General features: G+C 46.8%; 1 protein-coding gene across 1 annotated transcript in view; it reads left to right on the forward strand.

Moving 5' to 3' along the window:
* CASZ1 (castor zinc finger 1) overlaps positions 1 to 25,760 on the forward strand; it is a 74,325-nt gene extending 48,565 nt beyond the window's left edge. Inside the window, exons 10-18 of the mRNA XM_042883451.1 lie at positions 1,192 to 1,255; positions 3,758 to 3,918; positions 7,102 to 7,224; positions 8,885 to 9,220; positions 10,322 to 10,520; positions 11,031 to 11,202; positions 14,076 to 14,224; positions 15,742 to 15,976; positions 20,990 to 25,760. Coding sequence (XP_042739385.1) covers positions 1,192 to 1,255; positions 3,758 to 3,918; positions 7,102 to 7,224; positions 8,885 to 9,220; positions 10,322 to 10,520; positions 11,031 to 11,202; positions 14,076 to 14,224; positions 15,742 to 15,976; positions 20,990 to 22,251 — 2,701 coding nt within the window. The 3' untranslated portion in view covers positions 22,252 to 25,760. The remainder of the gene's footprint in view (positions 1 to 1,191; positions 1,256 to 3,757; positions 3,919 to 7,101; positions 7,225 to 8,884; positions 9,221 to 10,321; positions 10,521 to 11,030; positions 11,203 to 14,075; positions 14,225 to 15,741; positions 15,977 to 20,989) is intronic.

The raw sequence follows: 25,760 nt of genomic DNA on the forward strand, positions 1-25,760 counted from the left end.
AGGCAGCGCACTTACTTCTCTGCAGCACCAAGCTCTGAGAATTTGCTGTACCTGTAGCCCAAGGGGACGCAACGCTTTGCAGTGCTCAGGCTGCACAGCAGCTTAGTTAGACACCCAAGCTGGAGGCAGGGAGGCTCGCTGTGCTGCCCCTCAGGCGTGTGTTCCCCACCTGGTTCCTGGGGCTCATGAGCGCTGTATGACAAGAGCTTCACCTCGTGTGTTCCTCTCAGAAAAACCACTGACAAAGCCGTTCTTTTACTTACTGAGATCTGCATGCCAGTGGGCTGAAGGCTGCTCCTGCACCACACGTTGCAGGAACTTCTGCACCAGTGCAGCAGGGCAGTGAATTGGGTCTGCAATTGGGACTGTCCCAATTGGGTACACAGAACAAACCGGTGAACTGTGCTAACCCACAGCTGTGTGTTTTGCCTCTCAAAGACTCAGTCCTACTTGTCCAAAACCTCAGAATAGGAGAGCTTGGGGATTGCCCTGTGTTGACACAGGGCCTGCAGGGAAGTGGCAGTCATCATCCCTGGAGGTGTTCAAGAACTGCAGATGTGGCACTGTAGGACAGGGTCAGTGGGCTTGGTGGGGATGGGTTCACTGTTGGACTCGGTGATCCTAGTGGTCTTTTCCAACCTTAATGGATAACCAAGCCTGCTCCACTTTGACCCTTGATGTGTTTCTTCCGTTACTGTATTTAAGCAAACCTCAAATAAGGACCCAAGCAATTGCAGTCAGCTGCAACTACTCCTGGTTTCTTATCAAATGCCAGGATTGCCTTTCTGCATGTGCAGCTGTGGCTGTAAGATGTGGGGCCTTCCTTGTTCTGCTGTTGCAGAGGGGCTGTGCCTCTGGCAGTGTGAGTCCTTGGTCAGCAGCCCCCCTAGTTCTATCAGGACAAAGGCTGTGAGTTAGCTGATAAAAAAAGGCGATGGTGTGGGGAACTGGGGGAAGAGGTCTGGGTTGTTTAATAGGTGAAAGAGCAATTCAGTAAACTTGGAACCTCTGGGTCTCCATCTTGGCTATCACGAGGAAGAGTTTGGCCTGCCCCAGGGAGGGTGGGCATCATTCTCTTCCTCTGGATGCAGCAGGTGAGGAGTGAGGCAGCTTGAAGGGAGAAGGATTGATCTCAGTGCTCACGGTCTCTGTGCACATCTTAACTAAACCCTGTTGGTTTGTGTGTTCCAGTAATGAATCAAATGGCCACACAGTCTCGGCAAATTCATCTCTTTTATCCTCGCTTATGAATAAGGTAAGAGCCATCCATCAAACGCCTTTCATTCCCCCCACCAAGAGAAATTAAAGCCGCGATGGCGGGGAGGGAGGGGGGAAGAGATGCGTTTGTTTTTTAATGTTTTGCCTCTAATAAGATGAGTTTGTACCATTTAAATTTTGAGACCATTTTTCATCGGGTATAATTTCAGAGCCACTGCTTACGAATTAATTTAATGAACTGGCTGAAGAAATATATTGCAGCCTCTGACACCTTTTTTTTCATCCTTTCTAGATGGAGGAGGGCTCTGAAAGATTTTTTTTTCCCATTTTTATTCCCAGAACCTGGCAACTTCTCTTGCTCTCTTTTTATAGTTACTCTTTTTTTCTTTTTTTTTTTAACTTGAAAACATTTTCTTTCCATGGGGGAGGGGAGAATCGTTTGTTTTTATGGAAGAGAAGAAGAAAAAAATTACAAGTTTTGAGCTGGAATCATCAATTGCTGCCTTTCTGGTGTGAATAATGGTGTCCAGCAGAGCCCACTTTACCATGTTGTAGAATATTTATTTTAAGTAATGCACGGTTTCTTTTTCCTTACTTTTTCCTTAAATTATACATCATCTCCAATATATATTTCCCTTTCACATGATAAATTTTACTGTACAAAGATGAATTTTCCTGTTGTGTACAACTGCATTAGAGATCAGGGCCGCCTTTGAGCCTTGCCTTCATATTCCACTGCGATAGGTTTTACAGGCATAGCAATTGCCATCCCCTGGGCTCTGGGCGCTGCGTGCATCGAGGCCATATAACCCTCAGGAGAGGGCAGAGTGACTTTGGTAGCCTCAGCTCCTTTCCTTCTTACTTCATCACATGTTTTCCCGTGTTGTTTCATTCCTACCTTTACCTTTACACCACTTTTCCTTCGCCACTGGTTCTGTTCTGTTGGATTTCTGGTGGTCCCTTTTAAACATAGTTTCCTTTCTGCGTGCCCTCCTTTCAGTGATTCCAAATATGCAGTTCTTTCTCTAGTGAATACGTGTATTTAGTACATCTGCTGCTGGGGATCCTGAGCAAAGGGAGATATCTTCCAGAAGATATTTCACTTGAAATTCTGTGTTTAGAAATAAGCATTTGTTTGTGTCACAGCCCTGCACAGAGGTACGGCACAAAGGTTTGCAGCACAACGTGAGGATTATTTATGTGGTGCAGAATGAGTGCAGCATAGGTACACAACACAGTTCTTGAGGTTTGTTCTTTTTTTTTTAAGGTGGGAATGGGATTAAAAGATGACATAAAGCAGCCACTGGTGAGAAGCAGCCCGTTCCAAGCTGAGGGTTGCAGACCTAAGCTCTGTGTGCTCAGGAACGCACCGTGCTTGCTGCACAGTTTGGTAGAGGAAACCTTGCTTAATTGTCAAGGAAAAAAACAACAACAAAAAAAACCCTTTACAGAAATTGAATGGCCAGCACCAAGGAAAAAAAGACAAGCTGAATACCTGCCTTCAGCCATAAAGAGCTGCAGTCTGCACAGAGCAGCAGGGGCTTTACCTTCAGGGGGCATTAAGGAGCCTCAAGCAGCCAGGGTTCCTGTAGCGTGCTGCAGTTTATTTAGGGGGGCTGTCAGGCTTAATTAACTGATATTTATAAAGGGCTTTGAGATCCTGAAGTGGGTGGAGTTCATAGTGCAAGTATTAGGTCTAATCCTGGATTTTATTCACACTGTGAATTTCAGTGTTGTTACTGGAGGTAATTGAGAGAGCAGCAAAGCAGGACCTGGCCTGGGGAACCGTGCATTCGCTAGGAAAGAACATTTTCTCTCCAGCACTCTGGAGTAAATGTCCTCCTTTCATCCCACACCTCCAAGGCTTCTCAGTGCAGAATCTGTTTGAAGCCTTCCACGCAGTGTTGTGGGTCTGTTCCTGCGCTGTGAGCGAGGCACACTGAGCACAGAGAGTGAAACAGGTTTTTCAGTGAAATCTGTAAGAATTTGCTGAGGACTTTTATGGCCCAGAATTTTTTTCACAATTGAGATTTAAAAAAAAAAATAATTATTTTCTTCCACATAAATTCCTGATGGTCCCTTTCAATAAAGAGTCATCCTTGCAGCTAGGGTGAGGTGATTCTGGGTGAACGAGAGCCTATCACTTCTACCTCTGCACCCAGAGCCCAGCATTTTGTAGGAGCTGTGTTGGGTTATTACTGATTCAGACTGCACCAGCATCTGTGCACCTTCTCCATACTCAAACAGGGCCTGTCTCCCTTCACCTCAGTTCTGCAGTGTGTGGCACAGATGCTTCATTTCTTCACACAGGAGACATGAATACCAGATGGGTGCCATGTACTTTGTGACAGCTGGGGGGAGGATGCCCAAGAGTGAAGTGTTCCTGAGCTGTGCTGATGAGTTGGGGCAGCGTGCGCAGACTTCTTGTCTTCTCTCTTTGAAGGCACAGCTTTCCATGGGACTGTCCCAAAACTGCCCAGACCAGCAGTGTCCACAGCTGCAAGCTGGGTTTGATGCAGTGTGTGTGTTCTTGTTCCAGATGTCCAAGACCAGTGCCAGCCTTGGCAACCTGCTGAACATTAAGACAGAAGGAGATGGCAGCCAGGCTGGGGCTGGGGAGCCGACGCAGTACTTGGGCAAGGCAGTGAAGGCGCTTGTCCAGGAGAAGCTCTCTGAGCCGTGGAAGATGTACCTGCGCCGGTAAGGAGGGCATGGGACTGGGAACAGAGGAAAGGGAAATGATCTCCTTTGAAAGGTGTCTGGCTCATTAGTCCGCACTTGAATGCCGAGTTCTCAGACCTTCACTTAGCACTGTTTGCCACAGCACCTCCTTAGCTCCTCTTCACTTTCCAGTCTGCAAGAGCTGGGCACCAACGGTAGTTTGCTTATACCTCCGGATCGCTGTTAGACCCCATTTAGTTGTTAGGCATGGAGTATATAAGCCTGAAAATGCTGTGGAATTCCATCTGATCGTAGGAGTGGGGCAAAACAGGGAGTCCAAGGAGGTATGGGAACTGCATGGTTTGTGCTGTTTTTCTTGCAGACAACAAGGCTTGAAAGGAAAATGGAACAGATACAAAACTCACCCACACACGGACACAGGCACATACATGCCCAGACAGACACACGCTTTGAGCATACACAGATACACCCAGGCAGACACATATCTGTTGGTGCTCTGACACAGATAGTTGCCTACAAATGCCTGTGGACACTTTGAAAATCACAGACTTTGATGGAAAAGACTAGAAGGTCCTCTAGTCCCATCTGCCCCTGGCCAATATGAGATCTTTCCCCGCAGTCCACTTGCAGACATTTTGTCCAGTCTAGTTTTAATTATGCCAAGCTGTTCTCTTGTTTCTGGGAGCATAATTCTACCATGTAATGCATTTGTCTGTCAGGATCTTTCTTCATGGTGTGCTGCCTGAATTTCCCTTTCCATGATTTTATTGCAGTTCTAGTTATATCCCCTTGAACTACAGCGGATGATTCTTCGCCAGAATTGGAGTTCACCCCCTTCAGATAGTCACAGACTTTTAGCATATCATTTAATGAAGCTTTTACTTCCTTTAATCTGACTTTGTAAATCAGTCCCTTCAGCCTGCTGATCATGTTGTTGCTGTTGTCATCGTTCTTGCTGTTCCCTCAGTGGGTGCAGAATTGGGCTGCCGCTCCTGTGTCACCACAACAGACGTGTAACAAGCTTCCTGCCCCATACGTGCAGCTCAAAACTGTGCTACCTTGTTTACATCTCTATTTCATTATGTATATGTATCATGCTTACCACCAACTGCTAGACATGATTACTGGTAAGGTTGTTCTTATGAGTCCTCTATGTATAAAAACACTCTCCTCACCCCCCAGATGGATTAGCTGTTTTCTCCAAATATGACTGTCAGATTGGAACCTTCCTCCACGTCTTGCAAGGCTTCTCTGTGTTATTTCTCTCCTCCAGCACTGGTGTTGCCAACTCCTCCCAGTTTAGTATCTTCTGTGAATTTCATTAGCCGCTATTTACTCCTTCTCCTAGACTGCTAATGAAGATGTTAAATAAGCTCACACCTAGCCAAAGTCATCCTTGCAGCATTCACAAGATGCCTCCTCCCAGCTCGATACGGAGCTGTTTGTCATTAGCCTTTGTTTACGGTCCTTCAGCCAGTTCTCAATCCATGTGGTTGTTTTCCCATCCAAGCCAACTTGAATTAATTCTAAGCATATGCGAGACTGTATCAAAACGCTTTACTAAAATCCAAATATATTGCATCCCTTCATCCACTAATTTTGTAATTCTATCAAAAAAAGCAATTAAATTTGTCTAGTAAGATTTATTCTTTATAATCCCGATGCTGTTTATTGCTCGTGGTTCCTTTATCCTCTAGATGTTTAATGATTTTCTCCTCCCTCTTAATATTTGTTCCATTACTTTACTGGAAGGAGAAGTTAAGACTAGAGGTATGATAATTGCCAAAGATCACTTGTCTTTTCCTCTTTTCAAAGAATCAGTGCCCAGATTTGTTTGGTTGGTTTTTGGTTGGCTTTTTTTTCTCCGGTTTTCTAGTATCTCCTTCTTCTCTATGGCTTAAAAAATAACAAATAGTAATGCAATCAGTTTGTGAGTTAATTTCCATTGCGCTTCAGGACATGCATCATCCAGGCTGGCTGATTTGTACATATTTATATTTTCCAACCAGTCTCTTTATCTGCTCTTCTAGGAGGTCTTCATTTCAGCCCTAATTGTCTGTCTTGTCTTTAGTTTCCTTGTCCAAAGCATATTTTATAAGGCGGCTGTTTTCGACTCATCACCTCCCTGGCATATTTATCAGGCTTTTTTTTTTTAAGTACAAAACCTCTCGACCTTGATAAAAGAAGCCCTTTAGCTTGCAGTAACTTGGTTTCTTATCTCTTCTCTTATCATACCTTTACTTTCTGCCATCTTCTCCCTGCGAGCCTTAACTGACTGCATGTGTTCTACATCCACTGGCCTTTTCATCTCCAGTACATGATTTTTTATTTTTTCTTTCTTCTTTCTCTACCTTCAGATTGTTAGGAGGTTTCCCCTGGGACCACGCAGGCTGCTGTTTGTTTCTTGCTTTCCTGCTCATCAGAGCAATTGTAGTCTGTTGTACCTTAATTATGCAAGATTCCCCTGTTAAGTTTCAGATCCTTCCTGCCAGCATTTTTCACTTGATTTCTCCATTCTGAAGTTTCCTGAAATCACATGTACTGTGCTGCTGCCATTAAGTTTGGAGAATCTCAGCAGTGATGAGCAGTGAAACCATTCTTGCTTGTTTTTCTCCTCTTGACCAGTTCCTCTGAGATGGCTTTAGATGATGTACTGTAGATGTGTACTTAGGGACTCTACGATTCTCTCTGCATATTAGGCTGTAATTGCTGTGTAGGTGATGCTTTGTTTCTCCTGTTTCTCCCATCTGTGTGATAGCCTATTGTTGCCAGTATGCATGTTGGGTGGGAGTGTTCTGGACCTAGATTCCCTTGCTCAATTCTTTTTGCTACTCCCAATAAATTCAGGCAGGTTCACTAACCTTTGATCTTCCCCTCTGCTCTGAGTTGTGTACACAGATGCTCAACAACACTGATGGTTTTTCATCTTTTTATCAGATTTGTTCTGTATTTTACTCTTACTAAAAGTGAATGCGAGTTCCTCAGTCAGAAGGACTCAATTGAGGAAAAGTTCTCTGTATTCAGATCTGTGCAACCAGCCGTGATCCAACAGCAATGCCAGTCTGTGCAGGAGGGACGGTGACATGAGAAATGATGCTATTAGAGTTGAGAAACAAAAAGAAACATTTCTTCCATGTCTGTTCCAACACCGCTTCTCTCCTGGGGCCCTGTGTAAGATGCCTGTTTGTTTGCTTTGGCCAGGTTTGGAACCAAGGATTTCTGCGATGCGCAGTGCGACTTCCTGCACAAGGTGCACTTCCACTGCGTCGTGGAGGAGTGCGGTGCCCTCTTCAGCACTTTGGATGGAGCCATCAAGCACGCCAAGTGAGTAGGGGAGCTCCAGCTTTGGGAACCGCGCGGCGCAGGAGGGGAGGCCTCACAGAGCAGTCCTGCAGCAGCCATTTGGGCATCCCCTCGTTCCCTGTGTAAATGTGCTCAGCTAAAGTTTCTGCAGAACACTGTGTCCTCTTCGATTTTGTTTCACAATAAATGTGCTCTGTTTGTGTAGCGGAAATGCCAAGTCATGGCTTGCACCAGTGATTGAGCACCTGGTGGGAAGGCAGGGCTGACCCAAGGGAGCTCAGCTGCATGCAAATGCACTGAGTGACCAGAAGGGCTGGAGCCAGGATCCACCCCTTCCCAGCCCTCATTTTAAGGGCTGGCAGTGGAGGTGAGGGTATCTCACTGGAGATCCCTGCCTGCCTGAGGCCTCCTGAAGGTAAGCAAATTTTCTTCCTTTGTTTCTGCATCCACGGCTGCAGCACGTGGGTTTGTCCTCATTTGCTGAAGCCTCAGACTTTGCCACCTCACTATCATGGATGTACTTTCCATCATGCTGTAGCATTACAGCTTGTGACTGACATCTTGTGCAGCACTGGCAAGGTAGAGAATTGGACATTTGTGTTTTTCCATAGCCTACTTGATGGTGTGTTCAAGGAGACCCATATTTCTCAGCATACAAGTACACCAGATACAAAGAAAGTACAGAATGTGAGGGGGGAAAGGAGCCTGTAAACCCCAACTGTTGAGGCTGGATGCGGACGTGTTGTAGAGCAGACAGCTTCCCGTCACTGCAGTATGGAAAGCATTTTATTTTTCCTGTCATGACAAATCTTTTTTAACAAGCCTCCTCTAACCCTTTATTCATGTGGCTTTAAGATGTTGGCACCATATAGGTAAGGCTCTTGAAAGGAAACAAAGCGTCCAGCTCGACAGCAACCTCCTGCTCACCTTGCAGTATTCTGTGTTGTAAACTCTTACATCATTTTGGAAAGCAGCAGACAGCCCAGGCGTTGGTAGCCAGAACTAGGTGTCATGGCCTGTCTTGTAACAGCAGCTGTGCAGCATGCTCAGCTCCAGGTGACTCCTGTGTGAAGAATGAAGATGAGATACGCTCCCATTGACACAGTGAGGAACTATCAGATGAAGGCTGGGATGCTGCAAATTTTCTGTAGAATTAATTTGTACAGGACATAATCTGTAGCTTAATCCCATGGCACGTTCCTTTTAAAGGCAAAGGAAGATCAGCCTGAAGAAAGAGTGAGTGTGGCCTTTGGTAGCTGGCCGCATGGCTGTGTCCGATGAGGTTTAGAGGGAAGGGGATGTGATGAAGTTTAGGGTAGGAGGATCTGTCAGCACAGTTGGTCTTTGGAGTTGGATGCTTCCCTGTAGTTCACTACTACAAATGACTGGCTTCTCACCAGCCATGGGAAGCAACCCTCACTTGTACCGATCTTCTGGCTGCAGCCATTCTCGCGCTGCTCTGACTTTAACACATTATTACACCTTTCTGACTCCACCCCACCTAATGAATTCCCTTCTCCTCACAGATCTTCTCAGAGGGCCCTACAACTGTCCACAAAATGCACAGAGTCCCTTTTAGGGTTTCACTCAGCTAGTTTGCTTATAGACTGCAGCGGCGTTCTGTTGATATTTGTTATATGCAGTGTTTGATGTCATGTCAAATCGCACTGTCTCTTTGCAGTTTTCACTTCCGAACCGAGGGTGGGGCTGTGAAAAGTAACTCCGAGTCTCCCTTCTCAACTACTACTGACAGTAAGGCTTCACTGGGCCCTTCGTCACCATCTGCTACATCTGCCACCATGGCGAGTGCTCCAGCCCTGGACGTGCCCACCCCGAGCCCAGCAACTGTGCCCTCTGCCCCCACACTGCTAGCTTGGAAGCAGCTGGCTTCAACCATACCCCAAATGCCTCAGATTCCAGCATCAGTGCCTAACCTGGCAACCTCACCCTTGGCTACAACTTCCCTGGAGAACGCCAAGCCTCAGGTCAAACCCGGATTTCTCCAGTTCCAGGAGAAGTAAGTTGTTGGAGATGCTGCTTGCCCCCCTGTGTCCTCTGCAATTTTGCAGTCCCCTCTTTACTGCTCCTTGGAGTTATATTCGACATCTGCATTCACCCACTGAGGTGCCTTCTGTCCAATAGACAGTCTAGGCTTTATCTTGAAGAAAACTTGCTTCTATAAGCTCTAGAACATAGCCTCAACTATGCTAGGGGGAAAAATGTACAGCAGGATTTTCCAGTACATCTGGGAGCACTTTTAGATAAGAGTTCAGAGGAGAAATAAACTTTATGTACGTATCACTGCAGCCTTTTTTTTTATACCTCATGGGAGGTAAACAGAAATAAATGTTCTTTGCAGTATTTTTGATGCTAAAGGCAACAGAGGGGAGCGTAGCATCTTTACAGCTGTAAGGTAACTAAAAGTACAGTGCTGTGATGATGGTTCTGTTTCTGGTGTACAGATGAGCAGAAGTTAGGTGGTTTACAGAAGGCCTCAGAGTCTACAGTCAGGTTGGGCATTGCAGTTTAGTTGTTGAGGCTGATGGACTGTCACGCCATGCACTGACAGCCATCTGTCTGCTTCCAAGGAAGTGTATTAATTATTTTTCATGTCCCTGAGTAAGTAACATTGGATACAGTGCTCAGCATCCAAGAGATCAGTGTTCAGCTACCTCCTATCTGACCTCTGTGTGCACAGTTCAAAAGCAGGGGGAGTAAGAAGCCAAAATCACTTCGGTGTTTAACGAGACTGCTGCAGATTTTGTCTAACTGGGGCAAGACCTGGCATTTACCAGTGTGATTACGAGGTGTCTGAATTACCACTGAGGATTGGATCTTGAAAGAAAGCTTTAAATTAGAATCGTGGCCCTCAGAAACTACAGATCCCACCATGCATTGCTGTATTTTAATAATCTTAATTAAGAAAGTGCACAGACTTGTTAGAGTTGCAGTAGTATTGCCAGCATCAATGTTATTAAAGAGAAAGGAGGCTATGGGAAATCTGTAGGCCATGTTTGGAACAGAGACTTCAGCTGGGCTCCCCTTGAATTAAATGTTGGCAAAGAAACAAATGTGTGAAATGAGTGAAGGTGATGATTGGGTTTTGGCTGTATTCCAGTGATCCCTGCCTGGCAACGGACTGCAAGTATGCCAATAAATTCCACTTCCACTGTCTCTTTGGGAACTGCAAGTATGTGTGCAAAACCTCTGGCAAAGCAGAATCCCACTGCCTGGACCACATCAACCCCAACAATAATTTGGTGAATGTGCGAGACCAGTTTGCTTACTATTCTCTGCAGTGTCTCTGTCCAAACCAGGTAAGAGTGATTCAGAGTGTCCCATCCTGAGGATGTGTGCAGGAACAAGTAGGCAGTGCAACAGGAACTGAGGCCAAGGGTTTCATTCCTGGTCTGATGACAGATCCGTGGAAGAAGGATCTTAATTACCTGATCTACTGTCGGGTTTCCATTGAACAAGAAATCCCACTGCTTTTTATGTGTGACTTGGGTGGGCAGGGTAGCTCAGATGAGCTCAGAGCTGCAGGATGATATGAAGTGAAGCTCTGTGACTACTGGGAAAACCCACAAGTTAAGAGAAGTGATGGAATCTTGGCTGGGGTTTGGGATATTTCAGGGTAGAACAGTGCAGTGCAGAATACGTGGCAGGGCACAAGTTTGCCTTGTGGCTCATGGAAAATAAAGTGGATGTAATCCAGAGTATCAGCTCACACCTCTCTTCTCTCAGAGGGACAGCATTAGCAGCAGGCAAACGAGAGTGCATTTGTTTCACGTGTGCTTTAAGTAACCCACCTACTTGCTCTCTTCCAGCACTGTGAATTCAGGATGCGAGGGCATTACCACTGCCTTCGTCCTGGCTGCTACTTTGTGACTAACATCACCACCAAGCTGCCCTGGCACGTGAAGAAACACGAGAAGGCAGAGAGGAGGGCAGCCAATGGCTTCAAGTATTTCACCAAGCGAGAAGAATGTGGCAGATTAGGTGAGTTGTCTTCTTGCTCCCTCACCCTTTGCACGTCTTTCCTACGCCCAGGATAAGAATGGAATGAGTTAAAGCATATGAGTTAGACTAATTAAATTACTAAACGAGAAACAGATCAACCAGAAATCAGTTCCTGATCTCCCTGTGTTGAGGCATGAGGATTCCTATTTTCTCAAATAGATCAAAGATCTTATATGACTAGGAGCTGTAGTACAGAGGATTTTATGTACATACACACACACTTGTTTGGAGATACAGGTTCCCCTTTGTTCTTCCTTTTGATTTTAAAGGCCGTTTAAAAATATTTATTTTTCTTGTTCTTTGGGGGGAGACTTTGCAGTCTTTGGACCTACTGCTTGTCTTGGGCAGAGTTGAAGGATGCTCTTAGGAGTAAAAGCAGCATATGGGAAATGTCTGTTCTGATGAGACTCTCATGCAGAGTCCTGCTGTATCGACCTCTGGCTGCGGCCGTGCCTGACTCCACGCAGCTTCAGATGACTTTTGTTTTTCTGTTGCTGTTGCCAGGGCTGCATCCTGAAAGCCAAAGGGTAAATAACCTGAGACAGAAGTACAGAGAAGGGCATGCAGTAAACTGCTCCTTTCTCCTGACCCTGTTCTGCACAGCTGTCTGTGAGCAGCAGAGCGAGCACTGTGCCTTCATGGCAGCCCTGCACCAGCACGCAGCCAAAGGAAACCCTGCCGTGCACACAGCCTCACACCATGGCTTGCCCATTTGCCAAAACTATTAGCAGCACTATAGCAGTTATTAAATCTAAGAGCCTCTAGTGTAAAGCTGGTAAAACAAACGTGCAGCAACAGAAAGCAGAACACGTTCCCAGGGAGGTGTCCTCGAGCTGAAGCGCAGCGCTCTGTGCTGGAGGCAGTCCCTAGGGAAAGCTGCAGCTCAGCTCCATCCTCACCTCCCAGGGCTCGCTCCGTTGCCTTTTGCCTTACTGTTATCACAAAGCCAATCTTCCTATTGGTCCTGGCTTAAGGCTGAATCATAGTGGGGTTTGGAATAACACGTCTGACCTTCTTGTCCATTCCTCCTGCCCGATGTTGTTCGTTCTTGAGCATTGCAGGGTAACAGCCACAGTAAGCAGAACCAAACAGCAGGAATTTGTACCCAAATGGCAACTTGTTTGTGGTAACTGGGGTAATGAGTGTCAACACTCCAGAGCCAGTACTCACCTAGGTCTCATTTACACATGTCACTGGATTCAGCAGTTGCTGTTATTTACTCAACTTTAGGCGTTTCAGGTGATAGAAGGGGTTAGACAAAGCAGGACAGTGATACATGACACCCAGCCTACACGGCTGCCTTGGCAACGGGCGAGCCTTCACCTGCCCTTTGCTGATACCGTTTCAATCCCACCAGCGCTGTTTGTTCTTCATCCTGAAGAACGGGACGTGATGGGGAGGACAAACGAGGTGGGGCTGTGGGGGAGTGGAATACCTAAACAAACACCAACTTGGCTTGCACATAAAACGCTGTCTGTGAGCTAAAGATGGGCTGGGTGATTCAGGAGCTGCTTGGCAGCGAGATGGCTATGGGCTGTGCCTGTGTCAGCAGTGTTTATTTGGGGGTCGGAGGGGTACACGCATCCACTGGGATGTACAAGTGCCTATAGCTTGGGCTTGCCGTGTGTGAAGTGTATGTTTAGCCAGCTCTCTGCTTTGGCCTACGTAGAGACAGGGAGCGTGCTGGATGGGGTAGGTGGATGTGTTTGTGTGGGTGTAGATGAGCATACCAGCATGTAAACGCATGTCTGTTTTGCTGTGCAGCTCTCTGTTGTAGGTTAAGTATGCATACAGCAGGTGCAGAAGCACTGGCCTGCTTGAGGGGCTGTGAAAGTTGGTGAACACACGCATATTAGATCAATAGATTAATATTATATGTTTTTGTGTATGTAAGTATAGGTGTATTTGTGTATACGTACAGAGAGAGTGAAAACTGTATATAGGGATGTAAGTAAAGGCAGTGGGTGTAGACAGATGAATACAGCTGGGGCTCTGTGCCTGTGTGTGCATAAGGTGATGTACAGGGGATGATGGAGAGCAGGCACAACCCGACTGTTGATGCTGCAGTAAAAACAGAGCAATAAGCCATTATTTGTCTGCTGCAGAATGCAGCTATTCAGGACAGTCTGTTAACAAGATACACAAACTCCCAGCATACATGGCAGTTTCTGCAAGGAGCAGAATGTGTTATGGGTCCTTTCCAACTTGGGGTATTCTATGATTCTGTGCAGTGTGGTGTACCACAGCTCTATAAATTGTTTAGTGGCCGCCCCTATTACACTGCTCATTTGGAGTGGCAGTAAACACTTCCTAGCTTTTCTGTCTGACCAGGCAGCGTACGCTGTCCTGTCCAGGAGCTGGTGCTTCTAAGCAACTGTTCCCCTGTTCAGAGAGCATAGTTAAAGGGAGAAAAAGAACTTTTCCTTTCAAATCTACTTGTGAGCATATATTTTCAACTGTAAATGTGACAATACAGTCAAATGTCTTGGTTTTATTCCCTTTGGAAAAGAAAATGCACTGGCTAAGACTGGGGAGTATTGGACACTACTAAAAATAATGGTTACTTTCTCTATAACAAAACAAAGAGGGATGGGACTGGTCTGCTGCTGGTCCCCTTCTTAAGTGTAACCCTCTTTTTCAGTTGCTGAGCAGGCAAAAAGAAAAACAAAAAACAAGAAACCTGCTATTTTCATTCATGACTGCTCCTGAAGAGCCCATGGCCACTGATAATCTCCAATCCAACAGAAATCCCTGTAACAGCAGTCTTGTCCTGGCTCCAGACCATCTTCCTTATGGTCTGTCTTCTTCTTGGTACCTTTCATGTACTACATATGTAGGCTCTGTGTCTGCAGGTTGCAAATACAACCAGGTGAACAGCCACTTCCACTGTATTCGAGAAGGCTGCCAGTTCTCCTTCCTGCTGAAGCACCAAATGACATCCCATGCCAGAAAGCACATGAGAAGGATGCTGGGGAAGAATTTTGATCGTGTTCCTACTCAGGTGAGTCACTGGTCTTGTTTTTTGTTTTTTTTTACATTGTAGGTCTGACTGTAGTGATAGAACCATTGATTACCTGCTGCAGAACTGCATTAATTCCAAGGCACTCATAGCCAGTCTTAAGGATACGTGTCTGTACTGAGGAGCACACCTGGGAAGCATGAGTTTACCTAAGCTAGCTTTGGCTGTTTTGACTTCTGTAATATGAGGAGAGATGATAAAGCGTAGACATCAAAGCGTTACTTAATCTAAACAGCCTTTCCTTGTGAGTACTACAGAGAAACATTTCAAAGGATAACACTGAAATATTCATATTTACAACTTGCACTCCTTCCCTGCTCTCTTCAGTATACACCAATTGGCTTATTAAAATTGAAGTGCTTAGGATGTGGAAGAATTGAACACACTGGTTAAAGCAAACATTTCCTGTTGCACATAAAGAATTATTTGCTGCTTCTATCTCAGCTGGGAGGAATACCAGTCTCAACATTTCTCTGCTGACTGGGAGTTACGCAGGGCAGTGCAGTCACTTTTATTTCCTAACACAGCTGACAGCAACTGGTTTGTCTGTTGCACAAATAAACTCAAATTGCAGCATTGACCACCTGCTCAGAATGGCAGCAGTCCTGCAACCTCCTCTTTGCTCCTCTTATCCCTGCTTTAACGCCCCCAGACTTAAGAGATGAAACAAGCAAGCTTTATTTAAACCCCTGTGACTGATCTACCCCTTAGGACATTGTCTGGTATGTGTAAAGCAAAAGGTGCCACCTGTGAAAGCACGATGGGAACCCCCTTTCGTTCCACAACATGGGGATGAGAAGTCCCTTTTAGTTGTTCTTCCCTGTCACTAAATTAATTGGTTAATTCCACTAGCTGCTGCTGCTGAAATTGTGTATAGCAAAGCTACATGCTGTATTGCCACTGCCATTCTGTATTTTTATATCCTAACTCCAGTTTTCTCTATTCCTTAGGGCTTAGTAGGCACTTACTGATACATTTGGTTATGCATTGCTTCTGGTTACCTGTCCAGGTGCATCTATCCACTGGTGACCAGGTCACAGCAGCTGTATGAGCACAGCAGCACACACTCAGGTCACTGGTTTCTGCCTGTGATCCCATTGCATGTCTCAGCAGGCAGGCACTAGGGCCAGTAGTCGTACTCCCTGTCCCTAAATGCAGCAGGACCTACCACCGTAAGACAGCAATGCCAAGATCAACACCTCCTGTTTCTGAATGCATCAGAATCCGTGCACCAGGATATCATTGCCAAGATTAACACTCCCAGCCTCTGAGCGCATCACAATTCACATACCAGGATACACGTGCCAAGTTTAATGCTCAGAGCTCCCAGTGAAGGAAGATGCATGCTGCTAGCCACAGTGCCATGGGTTTCACTCATGAGCATGTTCCATTTATTCCTCATGAGCAGTGGCAGAGAGAAATAAACGTGCCGACAGATGGTTTTGGTCTTGGCATCTTGCTTTTGGTGTGAAAGTCCCCATCCTGCTTTCTTGCTGCAGGTTATTGGCCACACTCCAAGAAATGAAAATCTCCCCCAGGTTGGCAGCATGGCGCCCAGCCCAGCCTCATCAGGAACCCCGGCTTCCTTTCAGGGACCCCCGAGCATGATGGACACTGAAACAGATGAGTACATGGATTACACTGGCTGTAGCCCTGGGGGGATCTCTTCTGAATCTTCCAATATGGACCGCAGCTGCTCCAGCACTCCAGTGGGCAATGAAAGTACATCAGCAGGTAAGGCGGGGTGAAATGGATAGTCAGCTACCTACTCTCTTGGGAGACTAACTCATGGAGAGAGGATAAAGGACAACTGCACCTTATAAACTGTGTTTGTTTCATGGTAGTGTCTTGTAACTTAGCTCCCTCCATCATTGAGACAAGAGATGCATCAGAAAGTGCACCTCAGGGGTCTGTGAACTAACAGTGCATCTTTCTTTTCCCCTGGACAGAGGTTTTTATCCCATGTTTTGGACTGGATCCAGTTGTATAGTTGCTTTAAAAAATAATAATAATTAAGAATTGTGGGGCTCTTTCTGTCCCTGGCATTTCCCCAGTTATCTTTTGGGGTTTTTTTTGTGCAACGTGTGAAGTCAGACTTTTTTTTAAATAGTGCTGAGGTACAGAAAGGCTGTACAATAGCAAATATTAGATACAGAAGGGGAAAAAAGACTACCCTGTCTTCAGAAAGCACCACATAACAGCAGCTCACTGGGCTCCCTTTCTCGTGCAAAAACCATTGTGCCACTTTGCAAAGTGTTACACAGAGGAGACTGCCATCATTCTCCTCTTTTTAGAAATAAGTTTCTGCCCTTATTTCCTGTTTGCAAGGATAACAAGCAGCCATCTCCTCCTGCCCCATAGTTACCACGTAGTTGTTACGTAGTTATCTCTTCAGAAGTCTAGTTTCTCTTACGAATTCTGTTATCATCTAGTGTGGATTCAGGGATCTCTCAGCTGTCCTTCCCAGGGTGAGGTGTGTTCTAGATAGTCTGCCTCCCTCAGTTTGCTTTAATCTCACCAACATTCTCCTGCTTTGCATTCCCATAGCACATATATGAAGGTTATAAAATAGCACATCTAACCATATGTTACCATCAGATGAGCACTGCTGCATTGTGACAGTGGATGCACCATGGCATTAAAGCTCCTCCAGAGAGCTTTGGTGGGACAGTGATTTCTGGCACTCTCTCCAGCACCATCCCAGCAAGTCACATTTCCTAGGAAAAGGCCCCTCACTGCTATGCAGGTAGTGAGCAACTGCCCCTGCCCAGAGCTGAGACAGGGCTCGTGGTTGTTAGTTGGCACGAGCTGGCACCGCAGAAATGTGCAAGGACCAGACAAGCAGGAATTTCTGCTTGAAAGCCTGTGGCTGCTCCTCCATGCCATTAAAGCCACCTCACCTTCTGCAGAGACAACCTTCCTCTTCCTGATGCTGTCAGTTCCTCACCTTCTGTTTCTTCTCTGTTACAGTTCTGTTTCGTACATTTGTTAATGTATTCTCCATTTTCATCATACTGCTTCCGCTCTTGGGTTCTCATTTTATTTTTTTCTTTTTTTTTTCTTTTTGTTTGTTTGTTTCTTGTTTTTGTTTTCCTTTTTTTCTGCTTTTTTTTTTTCTCTCTCCACGTTCTCCAGGCTGCCTGGTTCCTTCTACTGCCACTGCTGCTGCCGATGATGCTACCCACAATGCACCTCAACCTCCACCTCTGCCTCCATCTTTCTCACAAGCCCTGCTTAGGTCTCCCATTCCCACCCTCCCCTATCTTTTCTCTCCATCTTGTCTCTCATACTCTCTGCTCAGTGCCACTCTTGGATCCAGCAGAGGCATTGTCATGCCTGCCGCCAGCACCACTGGGTTTTCGCCCATCATTGCCACTCCAACTCCAGTAAAAAGTGACGTTCCCTTAGTTCAGGATGCAGCAGGTAACACTTTGCTTTCTCTCTTAGTGTCCTTTGCCCATCTCCTTCCCCACTCACCTTGCCCACATTTTTCTCTGCACCTTTTGAGTCAGTTAAAAAAAAGCCTTTGTCACTCTGTGTCTCACTTAACATTATCCAAGGGCCCTTCATGCCTGCTCCCTTTGTCTGCTGACATGGTAACCACAGCTATGAAGGGCAGCCAAAAAGCAGAGCAGATCATTGTGAAAAATTCAGATACCTGAGAGAATTTTCAAGCCAACTCCAAACTATGAGAGAAATCGAGCAATAACCCATAGTGTAAAAATTCACTTTTCAGCTCTTGATAACAGCAGGATGGCCACAAAGCAGACCTTTGCTCTTGTAGCATTAATGAACTTGGACCTCTGCATTAGAACTTCAAGGCCCCCTAGGCCAGTGCCTACTGGTGTTGTGTACATCTTGGTAGGTCAATGTCTGACAGGGTACCCAGCTCCAGTAGTTTTATAGCTCCTTTCAGCCTCACTGCTTCCTGTTCACATATAAAACCATAAAATTCAGGGCTGCTTTCCTCAGCACAAGTAGCAGAGGGAAGTACAGTCAGTGTCACTTTGATGACATCATCAGGCATCTCGGGCTGTTTCTCACACTCACGGTTTGCAGCTGCTCTTACAGCTGCACACAATACATTTAGAGCTTTAGTTTCAGGCTGCCATGTTTCCCATGTGTGACTAAGATCAGAGGTGGCTCAGGCTGGGGATTCTCATTCTGGCTGGAATGGTTTTTAGGGTGTGTCTCAGCTTTGGCTTCTTTTCCCAACTCCCAGCTCTTTTCTAGTTAATCAAGAGCATATTTGTTTCACACTAAAGAGGATTCTGGCAGCCTATAAACGTCCCAGTCATTCTTCCTGCCAGCTTTAGTGTGTGCATGTGTAGTAACATGCAAATCTGGGGCAAATGGTGGGGAAGTATGGCTGGAGGACCAGCTCTGCTTGGAAGTTCAGAGGTTTTTGTCATGGGATTTGGCTGGAGAAGCATCCGCCCCATCCAGAACAGTGTTTTCTAGTGACCAAAATACATGCTAAACTGTATTTTTAACTGATTTGCATGCTACCTACAATATCTTACTTTGTGTTGTTCTTTTCTCTAATCACATATTTTTAAGTTTCTTTTGTTTTTACCTATTGATCTTCATATAGTTTTTTGAAGTGTTTACATTGTTATTAGTTGAGAAGACAAGCTTATGGCATTACACTTACTGTTGAGATTTGGTCAGGATTAAATCTGCTGAGGTTTATAATCTCCAGCTGAGCTTTAGGGACTGAACGCTGTCCAATGGCTGATGAGTGTAGCAGGTTATCTTCTTTTTCATACCCTTGTTCTGAAACTTTGCTGTATGAGGAAAACAAAATTGGTTCAGCTGAAGTTTTAAGCACATCTGTTTGGGCTGCTGTAAAAGCTGAGCAAATGCATTGAGTTTTAAACAGGTCAGATTCCAAATTCTCTTTATTTCCCAGGTATTCTGTCTTCTCTTTACAATGCCTCATCCTGCAGTACTATGTGAAGGCAAACAAGAATAGCATCCATTCTTGGTGGTTTGGCTGTAATTTCTTGTAGGTGGGGGAGGAAGGAGTTGATGTGGATCGCAGGGATTTGTCCAGGTGTGCCTAGGAGCAGAGAAGACTTTACAGTACATTTGCAAGGGGGGATGCAGAATGATCTGGTCGTGGACTCTACTGCTAATAGAAAATAAGCAGTGATAGAAAGCTACTCTTTCACTGGCAGCTGGTTAAACTAGCCTTCGTGTGCAGTTCCACCACAGTGATCTCAGCATGCATGCCCCAAACTGGTGCTCTTATTTGCAGTTTGAGCACAAGTGCATGAAACGAATGGATGTGAAAGATCTTTTGCTCTCTGCTCACACAGCAACCTGTATAGCCCGTGCACACCAGGATGCCACTGTATGGGGAGGTCAGGTTGCTGCTACCCTGCCTGTAGACCTGCACCTTTCAGTATGGTGTATGTTTAACATTTGGAGGCTTCCTTGGATAATCGTCCAAATCCTTTTCATCTAAAGAGTTGCAAGCTAGCAAGGCAGGTATAGCAAAGATAGCATCCATTGCTTTTATACCTGCTTGTCAGCAAGGAGAAAACGATCCCACAGCATTTGAACAAATGACTGTTGCCTCAGTCTCCTGGACGAGGATACGGGCTGCTCTGGATTCTCAGGTTCCATGCACTGCATGTCTCAAATTGTGCCTCTCTTTGAAAGGATGGCAATCTCAGCATGAAGGTGGAGGGCAAAGAAGGAAAAAAGCGTGTTTTAATTGCAAGCTATAATTTCCAATTACACTCACAGTTTTGCACCTGGTGTGAAATTCTTCTTGCCTCCAACCTCGTCTGCTGCATGTTGGTCCTAGAGATTTTGATTCTGGAAATAGTAAGCAGAGAAGAAAAAAAAGTTAATAGATATAATGAGGTCGAGTCCTTGATGTCAGCTGGATCCTAGGGGACACGAGCACTAGCCAGTTGTGCAGGCCCTGTGAATGAAACTGGAAGATGGATGAGGGCTCTTTATTTACTAGGGGCATCATGTGATTTTTGAGACCCATGGGAAAGCTGTAGAACTGGTATTTTCTCTTGGAGTCCGCTGGCTAGTGGTGATGAGAATTGGCTCCATTGAACATCTGTCCATCTGTCTTTCTAAGTGCACTCATCGTAATATGTAGGCTCATTACAGTGAGGGATGTTGCAGTCTCCTGGCCAAAGTCCATCCTATTTCTATAAATTCCCCCCCTTGCACTTTCAATCACGCATGGGATCTTCCTCCACTTCCTGCCTGCCCTTGGCAGTTGTAGTGTGTTATGGTGTCCTGCTCACAAGGAGCCTGGGTAGGGGAAAGCAGTGTACACTTGCTGGTTTTAAAACGCTTAAACTCATTTACTACTTGAACCACAATGAACTGCTGTAAAACACATCAGCCCTTGGACTGAAAGAAGCCAACTCCTCTGCATTAAAGTTTAGTTTAAGAGGAAAGCAAGACTAGAGATAACTGAGCAGCAGGAGAAACTCTCAGATTTGCAAAACAGAAAAGGAGCAGCGGTATTTGGATAATATTAAGTTATACAAGAGTGGCAATTGGAGGCGAGGGGGGACGTGCTGAAAATGAAAGGAAGTGATGTGCAGCACCAGTCAGCCAGCAGCCCCAGAGCCGAGGCTTACTGAGAGCTGGGAGATGAGCTGCTGGGGGGGACTGTTGTGGTGTTGCCTGTGCAAATAGAGAACTTGCCAGGACAGTTAGGGGATGAGGAGAGACCTGTCAGCAATAGCACTCTTCACTTTTTCTCCTCAGGGAATACCATCACTATGCCAACTGCCTCGGGGGCCAAAAAGCGTTTCTGGATTATTGAGGACATGTCCCCGTTTGGCAAGCGCCGCAAGACTGCATCCTCACGCAAGATGCTGGATGAAGGGATGATGCTGGAGGGATTTCGGCGCTACGACCTCTACGAGGACTGCAAGGACTCCAGCTGCCAATTCTCTCTCAAGGTTACCCACTACCACTGCACGCGGGAGAATTGTGGCTACAAGTTCTGCGGCCGTACCCACATGTATAAGCACGCCCAGCACCACGACCGCGTTGACAACCTGGTATTGGATGATTTCAAGCGCTTCAAGTCTTCACTGAGTTGCAACTTCCCAGACTGTCAGTTCTCTGGCAATAGCACACACTTCCACTGTCTGCGCTGCGGCTTCCGCTGCACTGACAGCACTAAGGTGACAGCCCACCGTAAGCACCACGGCAAGCAGGATGTCATCAGCGCTGCCGGCTTCTGCCAGTTCAGCTCGAGCGTGGACTGCGAGGTGCCCGACTGCAAGTACAAACTCAAGTGCTCCCACTTCCACTGCACCTACCCTGGCTGCAAACACACGGTGGTGGGCATGTCGCAGATGGACTCGCACAAGCGCAAGCATGAGAAGCAGGAGCGAGGGGAGCTGCCTGCCATCTCTCCTGGCCCCGAAGGCCTCGCCCACTCCGCTCTTGAGTACGACATCCAGAACTCTTCCATCAACCTGGACAGTTCCCTCAACCTCAGCACTGACAACAACAGCAGCTCCCTCTTCTTCCTGCAGAACGCGGCTGGTGTGGGCCTCAATGACTCCCTGGACCTCAGCAAGAAGCAGTCAGAAGTCGCTGAAGGGCCCTCCCCCAGCAGAGCCGGGACCGGCCCTCAGGAGCCGGGGGCAGCGGCGTCAGGCTCTGGTGAGGTGGAGGATGAAGATGACTCTTCCCAAGAGGATGAAGAGGATGACGAGGAGGAGATGAACGAAGAAGAAGAGGATGATGAAGAGGAGGATGACGATGACGACGATGAGGAGGATGACGAAGAGGAAGACCTGAACACGGATTCTGAAGAATCGCTGCCTGACCCTGAGGGCCTGGCCACTAAAGATGATGGGGAACCAGAGGAGGGTGCTTCTTCTTCCACAGACCATGGTGATGCTTCCAGGCCGCAGGACGAGGCAGCTCCTGCCCTTCCTCCAGCCTCAGCTCCTGCTCCGGCTCCCGCTGCTGCCCTAGCCTCTACGGTTGCTCCAGCAGCTTCTCCTTAATCCTAGAGACAACAGCAGCAGTGGTTTGGTTTTGATCTTACAGAATTACTTAGGGGACCCCACATGAGGCAAGAACAAAGATTGGGATGGCAAATGAAATACAAACTCCGTGCCACACACACGAGAGAGAGGAAGGAAGGAAACCTATACTCCACAGGCCCTGTAAGAGAGACAGGTTCGCAGCGGGACTGGTGCTGCATTGCTTCATTCTGCAGATCACAGAACACAGGGGCAGGATGCAGCAGAAAAGTACCCTTTTATATGGACGTGAACCTCGAGGGTACCAGCTGCTTTTCCTTGTCTCCTGAAAGGTGCATGGGGCCTGCGCCCATCTGGGGACCCTTTGTTATGGGTGGGGTTCTGTCCCCCCATTTTTCTTTCTGGGTTTGTTTTTTTTTTCCATGTTTTCAGTTGTACGATATTAATAATAATCTCCACTTCTTGGAGGGGGGTGGGTGGGAACAACAGGTAATGAATTGTAGAAATATATATTTGTGTGTGTGTCTCTTCTATATATATAATGTACACACACACACACATATATAATATGCAAGGAATTGGTGTCACAAAGACAACTAGCTCAGTTTTTGCCAGTGGGAAGGAGGGGGGCGAGGGGTGCTCTCTCTCCCCCACCTTTCTCCCTCTCTCTCTCTTCTTTCTCCAGCATTAAATGGATGGCATCAGACAGCAGAGGGTGGGAGTGGGTATTTATTGTCACGCAAATGAGGATGCATTAATGAATGAGCAGGGGTGGGAATGGGACACTCCTCTGTTCTTCCAGATCCTTTTTACTATTAATGATGATAATTTTGAATGCTATTTATATTGTAAAACTTTCTCTGTCTACAGCTGTAAGGCACCTCTCCCCATCCCTGCTGTTCCGCCTGTAGGGATTGAGCTGAAGTAACTCGGGAAGGGCGCAGCGGGCAGTTAAAGGGTTTGTCACACTGGAGGGCTGGGGTTCAACTCCCATCCAGTTCCATCTCATCCCAACCCCAGGTGCTTTCCCTCTGTTGAGGGTGAGGCTTTTTTGTGGTGCTTCAGTATCCCCATCTCAGGAGGACTCGGTAGAGTCAGGAGGTTGTGAGCTGACACACTGTGTGCCACGGTGCAGCACAAGGAGCACTGTGCTCACAGCAGAGCATCCCAGCCGTTAACGCAGCCTTGAAAATACTGCTTGCTCTCTGCCCCACGCAGTCCCATGATGGCAGGTATGATGTCCCCACCCCAGGCCCTCCTCCCCTGCCTCTCACTGGAGATGGGCACGGCTTTCTGCACGGACTAAAATGTAGCTCTGGTGACTTCCAGAAGAGGGTGAAGGCACCACTGAAGAGGGAGAAGGCAGACAGGCATTCAGGATCCCATGTGGGATGTCCCACTTCTTTGCTCAGCACTGGGTGGGGACCATTCTGCAGCACCCACAAAGCTATTTGCCTAGCCTTGGTTCTTGCAGCCACAAAACGTGAGGCTGTCGCAAGCTACACAGCACAGACAGATGGGGGGAGATGCCAGCAGAGGCCAGGATGCAGTCCAGCTAAAAAATGATGCTTTTCTGTGCCCATACTGATACATTTTCCTGAGTAGGGCTGATAGTTCAGGCATTGCATGAGTAAATGGGATTAATAAGCCGGGACCTGCCGCCTCCAGAAGCTTGGGCTTTCCCTGGTCACAGGTTCATCTTCTCCCTGCTCTCTTTTCCTAGCCCAGGCTGGGAACACACACTACAGGAGACTGCCCAGGACTCGGGCAGGTGAGGTTGTAGCTGTCTGACCCCAAATCCTCACCAGAGTCTGAGAAAGAGGGCTTCTCTGCATCCACACAGCTCCAGAAGGACCAGCCGTACAGACTCGTTCTGGTCATAGCTCTTTCAGTGCCAGTCTGTAAGTACACCAGCCTAGCGAAAGGTTCCTCATGTCTGAGCTGAGCCCCTTTTTCTCTTTAAGCCTGGTTGGTTTTTTTTTCCTTACATGCAGCCCCTCCTCAAGCACTTCAGCTCCAAGGGATCCCCACAGTTTGTTTCTACCCTGAGCAGATAAAGGCCTCAAGGAGTTGAGATTGCTTTTTTTTTTTTAATTATACCCCTTAGGAACTGGTGTAGATCAGGTCTGATTTATAAACAAGCAGCACGGCTGTGTACATGTGGGGACAGAATGTTCGCATGATGCTTCAAAAGGAAAGGCAAAAAAAAAAATTAAGAAGTTGTACAGTATTTTTTTTTCTGTAAAGGTTATTACTATATATAGAACAAAAGAGAAACAACCAATGCCAGGGGGACGAGGGGGGTCACCTGCCTTCTTAAAGCCCTTAGATACGGTTAATTGTGTGCAATTTTTTTTTTTCTTTTTTTTTTTTTTTTTTCAATGTAGTGTTTGTTTGTAGGGGGTGGCAGGGGAGGGGGGCCTTAACTCTGTGGTTTGAGGCTGACTTCACACTCCTAGCACTGACCGGAGCTGCACGATTCCGAATTTTTAACTTGAATTTTGTAGAGATGAAACAAATGAAAACAAATGAAATATTGTTATTACTAGTTTGTAGTTTATTTAATACTTTGGAGTTCTTTTCCTCTATCAGTTATTTTGTGTGGCTTTTATTTTTACAGGGTTTCATTCTTTTGTTTGTTTTTGTTTTGTTTGGTATATCCCCTGCCCTCTGCTGTGTATTTTCTAGCACACGTAACGAAGCTCCCATTTCTGGGGCTGAGTGTGGGAACAGAGACCTGGAATTTCTAGAACTGAGATGGGGCAAAGACCTTTGCTTTAATGGCATTTGCTGCAGGTTCTGTAATTGTCCCTTTTTCCCCTATTCAGCCACTCACATCGTATGGTGATGGGCTGCAGGAGGCCCCTCAGCTGTAGCACAGGCCCCATCTTGCACACCAGACGTTTTCACTTGGCACCCAATGGACATAACTGACTTCTGTGGGGTCAGCGCAGAGCCCCTGCCCTCACACCCCATCCTCTGAGCACAGCCAGCAGGGCTGCTCAAGCAGCAAGGCAGGCACTCCCTGGGGCACCTCAGTACCACTGGGGACAGAGGAGCCTTGCCTGCTGCTACACGCAGTGTCTGTGCCTCTACCCCAGCCCATCCCACCAAGCTGCACTACTGAACCACCACAAGGCAGTAGGAGAAGGCCGAGGCACAGAGGAGAGGGGAAGCTGCAGCTCTTTGCTGGGCCCTGCGCTGCTGCAGAGCTGTTCCACACCTCCTTCCATGCGGCTCAGTGTGCCCGAGGGGCCCATGTTTATCTATGCACACCACCTTCCCCCTCCAGGCACCTGACTTCTCCCCAGTGTCTCAGCCTTTCTCCCCATCCTCCAGGAGCTGGCACAGGGAATGCAGGTCCTTTCCCAAGAGGCTGACCTGTGCCCCATGGCCCTGCCTGGTGCGTGCTGCCCTGCCTTCCCCCAGCCCTGTACCTGCAAAGCTCTCACTGCATCCATCAACAACAAGTCTAGAAAGTTAAGCCCGTCTTTTTCTGCCGTGCTCAGGCTTTAATTCAGCAAAACTCT

Source organism: Lagopus leucura, unplaced genomic scaffold (genome assembly GCF_019238085.1).
Source record: "Lagopus leucura isolate 7727_CA_CO unplaced genomic scaffold, USGS_WTPT01 Super-Scaffold_100037, whole genome shotgun sequence".
In the NCBI taxonomy this organism is placed as follows: Eukaryota; Metazoa; Chordata; class Aves; order Galliformes; family Phasianidae; genus Lagopus; species Lagopus leucura.